This window comes from Dipodomys ordii, unplaced genomic scaffold (assembly GCF_000151885.1).
Source record: "Dipodomys ordii isolate 6190 unplaced genomic scaffold, Dord_2.0 Scaffold134, whole genome shotgun sequence".
Classification (NCBI taxonomy): Eukaryota; Metazoa; Chordata; class Mammalia; order Rodentia; family Heteromyidae; genus Dipodomys; species Dipodomys ordii.
The window spans coordinates 2,443,737-2,455,602 of NW_012267350.1; the positions used below are offsets into that span (position 1 = coordinate 2,443,737).

At 37.7% G+C, this 11,866-nt stretch overlaps 1 protein-coding gene across 1 annotated transcript in view; it reads left to right on the plus strand.

Moving 5' to 3' along the window:
• The window catches only part of Efhc2 (EF-hand domain (C-terminal) containing 2), a 164,266-nt gene extending 156,537 nt beyond the window's left edge, over window positions 1-7,729 (plus strand). The window contains exon 15 of the mRNA XM_013030843.1: window positions 7,490-7,729. Within this exon, the coding sequence (XP_012886297.1) occupies window positions 7,490-7,588 (99 nt within the window). The 3' untranslated portion in view covers window positions 7,589-7,729. The remainder of the gene's footprint in view (window positions 1-7,489) is intronic.
• Window positions 7,730-11,866: the final 4,137 nt, after the last annotated feature.

Below are 11,866 nucleotides of genomic sequence, written 5' to 3' on the forward strand. Positions count from 1 at the left end.
TCTTGGATGGCAAGACCAGTTCCCTAGATTCAGATGTAGCTTTCCTCCATGTGATAGTAAGTGGCCTTAGCTGATAGAAGTGGTCCCAAACAACCAAGAAGTGGTTCCAAACAATCAAGCAAAATTTAAAGAAGACTACAGTCTTCTTAAATGGTTTAAAGCTAGAGGAGGTCTAGCTTTACTTAGTTTGGCTGCTTTTAGTGAGAGGATTTTCCTGCATGGAGATATAAGCTATAAGCCAACTATTACCCATGAGTGCTAGCTGTGGTCTATTGGCTATGGTGTATGGCATGGATTTTTGTGGAGGGGGCAAGGGAGACTCCTGAACTCATACCCCCTGGCATATGATGAACTATTGAGTCTGTTTCTTCTCCCTCCATTCTGTGACTGCTTGTGGTCTTACCATGTTGCCCTGGTACTATTGTCACCTAGAGACCCCTGTTTCCATTGCACTGTGCTTGTTCACAGATGGTAGTTGTAAAACTGGCAAAATAGGTCCCACTGTTTCAGAGCCTGTCTGATTAATCTCAGAGGTCATGTTTTATAAAATAACACTGAATTGGTGCTCATATAAACTTTATAGCTTGCACTATATGATTGGTTGGTGTCTTATCTATTGACATTTCTGAGAAAAATCGGATGTGGCTTGTTTTATGAGCACTGTAACTGCAAAAACATTACAGTTTGACTCTAGAGCACTCTCCCCGACCCCCACAGGATGATATATGGTCTTGGCAGTGGGAAGTTGGAGGAGGTTGAGTACACCTTGGGATACATCTTTGGATACCCACTTATTGAAAATCTTTTGTCATTTAGGGCACAGAAAACCTGGTGACATTTTATTGTACTAATAACCTTGACAGAATATAGTTACCAACTTGTAGATCGGAAGCTTATAGTCAGAGGCAGTTATTTCTAATATTTGTGGCTAAATGTAACAATTGGAATAAAAGGTTAATGTTCACTCTCATTAAGTTTCAAAAATAATTGGTAAGCACACTGATTACCTAACACAAAACAATAACTTAGGAAAAAATATTTCTAGAGTATACTATAATCTAAAATATTGGATGACGTCTACTTAAATGTATATAAGCCTGTCACAAAAACTCCAAAAATAGATGTTTCCTTAAAAACTTTACTTTTTCTGTAATATAGTTCCAAGGAAAAGTTTCCTGTTAAAAGTTACAGTCATCTTAGTTACATTGGGACACCGACAACTCTTGAATCTTTGTCCAGGGCAAATGCAAGTGACTGTGAAATACTGCTATTGCTGCAAAGAGGCAAATGGGTAGGAATATTAGTGAAGCTGATTTTATAGATGAGCTTTTCCTTATGTTGTTAGAATGCTGTTGATTAGCCCAAGAAGTATTTATAAAATCCTCTTCTCTAAATGAATTTCAATTTGATTTGCTAAAATTAAATTGCTTTTTATGATTTTATACCTAATCTGATTATGTCTAAGGTCATGTCACACTTATTACAAGGAAGAAAGTCCAAGAAAACAATTTTGATTCTGTTTATGCTGCTAGACTTTCTGAAGATTCATAGTTATTTCCTATGGAATTATCTTTTCTGCGCAAGTAATGTGGTGAAATCACTTACATGACTATCAGCCTTGCATTTGGGAAGAATAAAAATAACCTTGTTGCAATGAAGCATGGAATTTAATTGGCTCCCAATCTTTCCCCCTCATGCATCTGGTGGCCAGTACTACAGTAGAAAAATTTTAAACTAGAGGAAGACATAATCCAATTAAATTTTCTTTTAAAAATGTCAAAGCAAATAAATCCAGAGCCTATTAGCTCACATACAGCTCTGTTCTTACTGGACAGCTGCTGTTTACTGGGTTTTCATCCAGTGCCATCTTTGCTTTTCATTTCAAGCAGGGCTGTGTGAGGTATTTTTGCTGCTGTTGTTGTTTAAACAGATAGGCAGCTACAATTTCTCACCATTGATGAATGAGTAAATTATTGCCCACTTCTTGGACATCTTAAATGGCTGTAGTGACAGCTAGCTTGGAATATGTCATAGATTCTCATTGGAAACAAGGACTCTTAGCTATTTTAGAATCATGATTTTATATCATTGAATCCCACTCTGTATTTTGTAGTTATCCCTTATTTCAGAAAATGCTATATTATTTAATACTCCATGTTACATTAAAGTTTGTTCTGAGAGTTGAACACTGCCTCTTGAGTTATCTGGAAGTCATTCTTGAGATTACCTTCATCCACAGTTTGCCAGAAGTTCCTTTCTTCTAAGCTGTGCCAGCTGTGGCTTTTGGAGTCACTTTTTTTTAAACCATTGATAAATGCAACACTGCTTCATGTCTTCATCTGATCACCTCTAGGAAACTTGGAGATAAGGATTGGATTGGAAGTAGTTTGAGGGAGAAAGTGAAAGAATACTAGTAGAAAATTAGAAAGATTAGGCAGAGAGAGAGAGGGGGGGCATTATTAAAGGGTGGTTATCAATGAGTCACAAATGGGTAAATGGGTCTGACTGAAGCTTAATGTTGCTGGGCTATAACATTAGATGGAGGTCATCTAACTCAGAATTGTCTCATCCAAAGTGCAAGGAAGTTGCAGTAGTCATCCATGAAGTGGAAAGAAGCAATTCCTAGCATGTGTTGCTTACCATAAAGGCAAACAAAGGGGCCTCAGAGGTGGAATAGGGTTGAGGGCAAAGGACACAGGTGCAGACAGTTGAAAGTCAGACTGGTGTGTGCCAGAGTGGAAAGGGTCAGAGAATAAGGTGCGCTGGCAGAACCTATGACAACACAGATAGTTAAAATTCCAAACACTGCGCTGCCAGGGATTTGTTTTACAGAGACACAAGCAAGCTGCCCTCACTTGGATTGGGAAGAATCATGGTGGATGAGACCCCCTTGTTGTACAATTACCAGGCACTTGGAGTAATTCCCATTTGAAGGGGCAACTTGCACTTTAGTGTGTATAAGGCCCAGATTCCACCCTAGCATTGAAAAAGAAAAAAACAAGAAAAAGAACATCAACAGAACACACTATACAGAAAGCTATCTGATCTGGAGTTTTGTTTGCATTTGCTCCTGGAGGATGAATAAAAGAGCAGTATTTTAACTTATCACCCAGATTTTCATTAAGATTCTCAAGTATTAAGAATACTTGGAGATTTAATAGAGAGAACAATTAGTGGTGGTATGGGGGATTTCTTATGTCATCAAAACCCTCTTCCTATAATAAAGGGACCAGACAGATGGTTTCTTTAGATAGGTCTAATTATGGGCAGAATTATGAAGGAGATATTTCCTATTTTCTTGATCTGCACTAACAGTGCCTGAGCCTCTTAAACCTCTCCTGCTTTCTACCTTCTTTTAGATTCCAAATTTGATTCTGTAGTCAATTTTCAAGTAGTACCTGAGAAAATCACACTCAAATTGGAGGGATAGGTTTTGGTTCCCCAACATTACATGTATGTCATGACATGTATCAAATTTAGGGGCAGGAAAGCCATTAACAGCCACTCCCACCTGGAGCCTAGAGAATAGTGACAAAGGGAAAACTGCTGGAGTGAAGTGGTATTGATTCTAAATAATGAGCACACTGGGGCTGGAGTAGTCAGGAAAGCTTTGCAGGACCCCTGGGGTTTAAAGCTGGTTGGATTTTAAAGGAAAAGACTATGATCTTTTCATCTTAAATTATTCTGAATGTTAAGTCTTTGGGACACTTACTGGAGTTTCATTTTGTCCAAGTCTGGCTTGTTGCTGAAAAATTTGATTCTAATCTCCAGATCTTTGAGTTATTGTACTAGTGTAGGTTCTTCAATTTTTGTCCCTCTTGTTAGGATTTAAGCCATGATGCAGTGCTCAAAAAAGCCTCAAAAACACTACTTTTGCTGCCTAATAAGCTATGAGCTAAGATACTCTAGTACTATTTCTAAAGAGAATGTATTCTTCAAATAAGTCTGTCTTAATTATGAGTTGCATAATGGTTTTTTTATTCTTTTTGTATTAAAACTTTTTTTTAAAAAACCCATCAGGAAATAGTAGTTCTGAATGTGCATTTTTGTACCATTTCTCTCCAATGAGATCAAATTAAAAAATACCACTTAAGAGCAAAAATTGTTTAAGGTTTTATAATGAAATTTTTGAGAATATGTTTGAATAACAGAGTTGAATGACCATTGATCTCAACCTTCATTGACTGAAATCTATTGCTTAATGTATGCACACTATTTTCCTATCTGTTGATGTGAAGAGGGTCATTTCACAAAACTCTCCCTTTAAGGATCAGTTTTGTCATCATCCATCTGAAAGGTCATTTCCTTCTTCATACTGCCAGTTGGTGGTTTGGGCTCAACCTCTGGCAGGCGGCATTTTTGAGAGAGAAGTATCAGTTCAAGAACCCCATTGTTTTCCACTTAACTTTTCTTGTTGAAACCAATAGGACCAAATGTCGCTATGTAGGATGTGAGCCAGCTGCTTCTGAGTAAGCCCACTACATTGCTTGGTTTTGGAGAGAAGCCCAGCAAAGAAGCATAGCTCTGGAGCCTCCCTGCTGGGATGAGGAGCCAAGCTTCTCCACTGACTATTTCATTTTAGGCAAGCCACTTAATCCTTCTATGCCTCAGTTTCCTTTCTGGTAAATAATTACCATAGTAACACCTACCTCTTGAGATTTTTATAATGAGTAAAGTTAACATAGTACACTTAAGGCATGTAAAAATGTACCCGTCATATAGTAAAAATCCAATAAATGTCTTATTACACTATTATCAATACTAGGTACTTACAGGCTTATTATAACCCTACAGAACTGCAACTAGTTCACAATCATGCATCATCTCCTATATGGCAATTTTGTGCCTTGTGGCCAGCACTTGGTATCCTTCTGATTCTAATCAGTGTTATCAATTGTCATACTTTCAGATTCCAACTTTGCACTATTCTTTATACAGCAGCATTTTCAAGGATGTACCAGAATCTGTACCTTAATGTCTCATGGGCACTTGAAACACAACAAGTCCTTATTCGAACTTAGTAATTTGTAACTACCAGAATTTCATCACATTTTTTTACCCACTAAAAAAAATCAAAAAAAATTTTTTACCCTGCTTTCCTAAATTGCACTGGGTTAAATATTGTCGCCCTGCAAAGACATGTCTACTGAGACCTCAGAATATGACCCTTCTTGGAAATAGAGTCTTCACAGATATAATTAGTAAAATAAGATTATAATGGATTAGGATGAACCTCTCTCTATCCGTTGCTTCATATCCTTTTAAGATAGTCACAAGAAGACAAGACACATTCACATAGAATACTTTGTGAAGGCAGGAACAGATATTACCATGTCATCTCCATAAGCCAAGGAATTATAATAATTATCCAAAACCTATAATGCTACTCTTTTTTCTTTCCCACTTTAAACCTTATGATTTCTAGACATTTTATGTTCTTCTGCAACAGTCTTTTGGAAATAACTCCTTTCTCCAACCCAGCTTCAGCCACCCTAGTTATGACATAGTCATCACTCCATGACTGGTGCAGTAACCACAAAATTTCATTTTATTCTTCATACATCCACCATGCTATCTAATCAAGCAGGTTATTGTTCTACCTGTGACTCACCAGTGGTTTCCGTTTGCCACCGTCTTAACTATGAATAATATAGAAGATTCTCCTTCCAACAACTTTTGTGACTTTGTACCACATGCTGCCAACCATATTGGGCTACTTGTCCTTGAAAATAGCTCTTGAAGTCTCCAAGCCTTTGCTTATGCTGTTCCTGAAGCTTGGAACCTTTCATTGAAGGGGCTTTAGGCCCCTGCTGAACTGCTCCTCATCATATAAAGCCCAACTAAATATTAGTGGCTACCAGAATTTCATCACATAGAAGTATTGAATCTTTCTTGTGTTTATGTAACTTCTCATTACCCTGGGTATGAATGAACACTTTAAATAGGTTGCGGGTATAGCTCAGTGATAGAACACTTATCTGGCATGTATACAGCTGAACTGTCTTATTATAAAAACAGGAAAAAAGAAAAAATCCCTTTAAATAAAATAGTTAAACAGTTAACCTTGACAAGAGAACCACAGTCATGAACTCTCCCTCCGGTTGGTAATATTAATTGATCATAATATATACAAAAGGTTATGTGTGTATATATGTGTATATGTGTGTACATGTATTCACTAATATACTATCATGTGTCACTTAATAATGGGGTTATGTTCTGAGTAATGCATCCTTAGGTAAGTTCATTGCTGTGTGACATAATAGAGTATGCATCATACAAACTTTGATGCATACACTTAGGCTCTGTGGTATGTCTGTGCGTATATATATGAGATTAGAACTTATTGCTCTAAGGTCACAATAAACAAAACAACATGAGATTTACAAGAGAAAATGGTGGAGTCAAGAGATGGTAAACACAAGATGTTTGAGGTTGCTGCCAACATAACCTACCACGCTGTTTTGATAAACCCTTTTTTGAATAAATAGCACACACAACTAATGATGAATGGAATAGTAGATACAATCATAGTAAATGGTTGTTTGTTATCATTATCCAGTATTATGTACAGTACATAATTGTGTATGCAGGTATACTGTTACTGCAGTGAGGTAAGATAGTTTACACTAGTTTCACTACATAGATATGTGAATAATATATTGTGCCCTATTCCCATGAGACAGTAGAGATTTTTTTCATCTCTATTATAATCTCATGGGGCTACTGTCATGTGAAGTATACCTGTGATGAAGGTCTTTGTTCTATAGCACCTAACTGTGTGAATAAAGTAGCTTATCTCAAAGAGTGTAGCATAAGCAGTCCAGTGATCTTTTAGTTGTCTGTTAAAGAAACAGTAACAAAGCAACAAATTTGGATGGGGAAATTCTTAATAGCATCTAGGAGGAGCTATTACTATGATAATGCTGCCAAACAACTCTGAATATTTCATACATATATTTTTCTTATCTGTGGGTCTGTGGGTCAGCCAAGCTTGATTGAATATAGCTGGGCTTGGATGTGAGGGCGATCTGGCTGCGACATCTGTCACCCCATTGATCGCCAGGGTTGAATACAGCTGGGCTTGCCTTCACAGTACAAATGGGCCTGATCTTCACCATCTCTGTCATTCTAGGATCAGCAGCATCTAAGTCCATGCTCTTCTCACATATTATAGCCTGTATTCATATTACATTTGCTAACAGGTTATAGCCATTCAGATGGTCAACCCTGTATCAGAGGGACAGGAAAGTAAAGTTCCTTCTTCATGGGAGGGGTGGTAGCCATAAGAGTACAGGCATGTAATTGTAATAGAAGGAGTGAGCAAAGAATAAAAAACAAGAATCTAATCTTCCTTATTGTCCTTATGATGATGAAGTAGAAACCTCTACTTTGAAAATAAACTGTTTACCAAAGCTTATTTCAAAACATGAAACAATTTGCACTTGGAAATGTAGCTCTAATTATCTCCATCTGTTTTTTTTTCCAGAAATGTGAGGATATTTGGCTTGGAATGCCATCACCTATTCCTGCGAAATACATTAGATACTTAGCCATGTTGGAGGATGTGTATGGCTTAGACCAATGAACCTCACATTATTCATCACATACCTTTGATTCTCTGCTCTTAATATTTCCAAGTTTATTTTAGTAGATGCCATTTCATTCAAACAAAAAAAACAAATTTATATTGAATGAAAATTTGTAAACCACGATAAATCTACTTTTGTCATCATAATTCTTCAGAACATTATTTTAGATTGCTGATATGCTGACACTATTAAAAATGCCATTTAAAATAATGTGGAACATTTTTATTGTATGTGTGATCTATGAATTCCAAAGAATCTCATAATTTCCCATTTAACATCATTTGATTCATTACAATATGAAAAGAAAATGACTTTTGACAGCTATACATGACAGCATAAAATGAAATTATATCTGAGCAATAAGTTGTGATTCTTTTAAACATTTTTTGAAATCTTTTTGACACATGTTTATTACTTGCATAATTAAGTTTTATAGCAACCCACCTCATCAAAATAATCCTTAAACCTCCCTAGAGTGAATGTGTTTATTTTCTGAAGTCAGTGAAGTTATGGGAAGAAAACGAACCTCCTCTTTGCCAACACACACACACACACACACACACACACACACACACACACACACACACACACACACACACATCTGGAAGAGAAATTAAAACATGCAGTGTTTATATTTTTAATACACTTTTTGAGTCTAAAGTTAGCTTATTAGCTTAGGACTATATGCACGTATATATATACGTAATTTCAGTGTGACTAAACATGTATTATGTGTGAAATATTTAGAGATGTAAATGTAGAAGATTTTGAGGATTCATTTTGGTTCATTGTACTCGCATACTACCAGCCTGCCCAACCCCAGAGGCTTAAATATTCTGAAACTTCCAACAGTTTCCCCCAGCACTTCCGAGCTTCAATTTTAATTTTATTTTTCCTCAGCAGAACTCATGTAATGTATATTTGATTAAAACCCGTAATCACAGACCTGTGGGAATTCAGTTGGAGAAACTTCTCCAATCTACCCCAGGTCCATCTGCCCTGTGTTCTCAGAGATAGTTGAAAACCTGTCAGGAAGAGATTGTGCCAATCACCTCTTCTCTGAAGAGAGAAATAGGAGCTGATGATATCTTGCCTCCACCTCCAGGCTCTTATTTTTTCACTCCACATTTGCAGTAGCAACTCATCTAGAGATGAACTGATGTACCAATTTGCTTGACAGTGCTGACCCCTGTTTTTCAAATTGAAACTAATCAATAAATTACCTCTCTATAAACCTAGGATAATTCACAGGCACCATTGATAGAATAGACTCAACCTGACTTTTTAACATACGAATATACACAATTTAGGTATTAGAACCACCTATTCACAAACCTGAATTTTGACTGTTTGATTTTTGCCCCCAGTAGCTGCTCCTGCCCTCCCTCACCACTTTTCTTTCTTATAAAGGCAACTGACATTGTCAAGACATTTTGTCACTAAGATTTTTTATTTTTGAGAGAGAAGGCTGACATTTGCCTGCAAGTTTTCGAGATAACACATCTTGTCACCTATTCAGCTCTTCACTCAGTTGTCTTTCCCTCAAAAGTTTAAATATATAGATAATTTTGCTTTCGTGCAGGATTGTACTGTAGTTCATTTAAGAAGCCAGAGGAGAAAAGGAAGCTAAACAATGATAATGCTCTTAAGTAGATACATGTTGCTGCCTTGGGTCTGGGTTCAAGCCACCATTAACAATGAAATGGCCATTATAGGAATCATAATGATAAACATGATACATTGTAGCCATACAAAATAATTATTCTTTTATAACTAAGCCATATACTGTAGGAGATTTATAATTTAGAGATAATATCCCCATTAGTAAAGTTTATGACCCAATAAACAGCTCCCACTAGTTAATAAATGCCAAAGCCATAAAAAAACAAAGACTATTAATGTAATAGAATTTCTGTACCTCCCTCTTTTTGCTGGTGGTCTGAAGACACTGAAGGGAAACGATATCTTAGGAAAAACATTTATTCTCCTTATGTAAATATCTGTGAATTGTCTTACAATCCATCTGGAAGTCCCTCCACTCCCCTTAGTCCCAGGTGGTCCCCAAATGCTAAGTAGATAACTCTGATTTTCAGCACAAAGAAACCCTATGACTCAATCGTTGGGGGAAGTGGGGAGAAAGGTTAGGATTTCTGCCTCTTTCTTCCTCTGTCATAGTTCCAGGGTACTCATTTTGAAAGAAGTTTCACAACCTTTTCATAAACGTATTTTTATCCCCTCACATTTTCTTATTTGATGGAAAAGTGCTGCCTGTGTATGTCAAGGTGAGTTGAAGGGTAATATTGGCAAACCTCTTGTCCTAAGAACTCATTGTTGATTAATATCCTTGGAGCCTGGGGAATGATTGATTGATAAAGTCCTTTGACAGCCCAAATCAAGTTTTCTGTGTAAAATTCAGGAAAAGCCATTAAAATTCACATTAAATGGTTTGCTGAGTCACTATTTTGAAGTATGGCTCTTGTCAAAAGATTACTAATTCATAGTGTTCATTTTATTTCCCCTTTTAAATGATTATCTAAATTTTTTTTTGAGGTCCGGTCGTGGGGCCTGAACTCTGGGCCTGGGCGCTGTCCCTCAGCTCTTCAGCTCAAGCCAAAACCCCAACAATTGAGCCACAGCGCCACTTCCAGCTTTTTTCTTTTTTGCTTATGTGGTGCTGAGGAATCGAACCCAGGGCCTCAGGCATGCAAGGCAAGCGCTCTACCACTGAGCCACCTTCCCAGCCCTGATTATCTAATTTTTAAATGTAGCTTAGTGGTAGAGTGCTTGCCTAGAATTCATAAAGTCCTGGGTTTGATTCCTCAGAACCACATAAACAGAAAAAGCCAGAAGTAACTCTGTGGCTCAAGTGGTAGAGTGCTATCCTTGAGCAAAAGCAGCTCAGGGAGAGTGCACAGGCCCTGAGTTCAAACCCCAGGACTGGAAAAAAAAAGCAGTGTAATCTGGGTGCCAGTGACTCAAACCTATAATCCTAGCTACTCAGGAGGCTGAGATCTGAGGATTGTGGTTGGAATCCAGCCCAGGCAGAAAAGTCCCCCAGGAGACTCTTATCTTCAATTAACCACTCAAAAACTAGAAGTGGTGCTGTAGAGCACTAGCCTTGGGCACAAAGAGGCTCAGGAACAGTGCACAGGCTCTGAGTTCAAACCCTAAAACTGTCATAAAAAAGTAATGTACTGTCTTGAAATAAGGAGATTGGATCTAAGCAATATGCCTTGAGTTAACAGCCATCCTGGTGCCTTGTTGGGTGGACTGGGATTTACACCCACCTCTGAACACCCTAGAGGTGAGAGAGACCATTCATTGAATTGCAGATGTCATGTTGTTTAGCCTGAGAGCTTTTACTACAAAGAAAACTGGCCTTCCATTTCCCCTAAATGGTTTGATTCACTCGCCTCTGAGTAACCTCTAAATATCTCCCTATATGGGAAATTTGAGGTGTACCCCCTAATATGGAAAGTTGAAGCTGACCCCCTAAATTACTTCCCTATATGGTTTGGTCTGCTTCTGTTAGGAATGGGCCTCTACCCAAGGATGTGGTTTTTGTCTTTAAAGCTTGGTTTCCTACTCCATCCCCGCCCAAGTCCCCCCTGCCAGAAGTTGTAAAGTTCATTTCCAATATACTGTCCTGTGTGTATCCTTGTTTCAGTGGGTCATCCTGTGTCCTGTTTCAGTGTTTTGTTATTTCCCATTCCCTCCCCAGATTAGACATATGTATATACGAGATGCAGGGTACCAAAATCAAGTACAGTGACAACAGGGGATATACCATAGGGGAAAGAACATACAAAGGAAACAACAACAAAAGAAACCAAAATCACATTGTACATTTAAAACAGTAACAATAAAGACAGACCTCTGTGTCCATATCTTGGGGTTCATTTCACTTAGCATCATCTTATATGGTCATATGTACATGGCTTTTGAGCTTTTCAGCTCATCTGATAAGATTATCCTATATGTATACTAATTATTGCAAATAAGGGAAACCATTGGACGGAAATTTCTTTGGGACTGGGTTACTTTACTTAATATGATCTTTTCCAAGTCTTTCCATTTCCTAACAAATAGGGCTGTGTCCTTCTTTCTGATGGAAGCATAAAGTTCCATTGTACATATATACCACATTTTAGATGATCCACTCATCTACCGAGGGGCATCTGGGTTGGTTCCATATCTTAGCTATGGTGAGCAACAAGGAAGGGAAGGGGTAACAATGCTCAACAAGAAATGTACCCATTGCCTTACTCATGTAA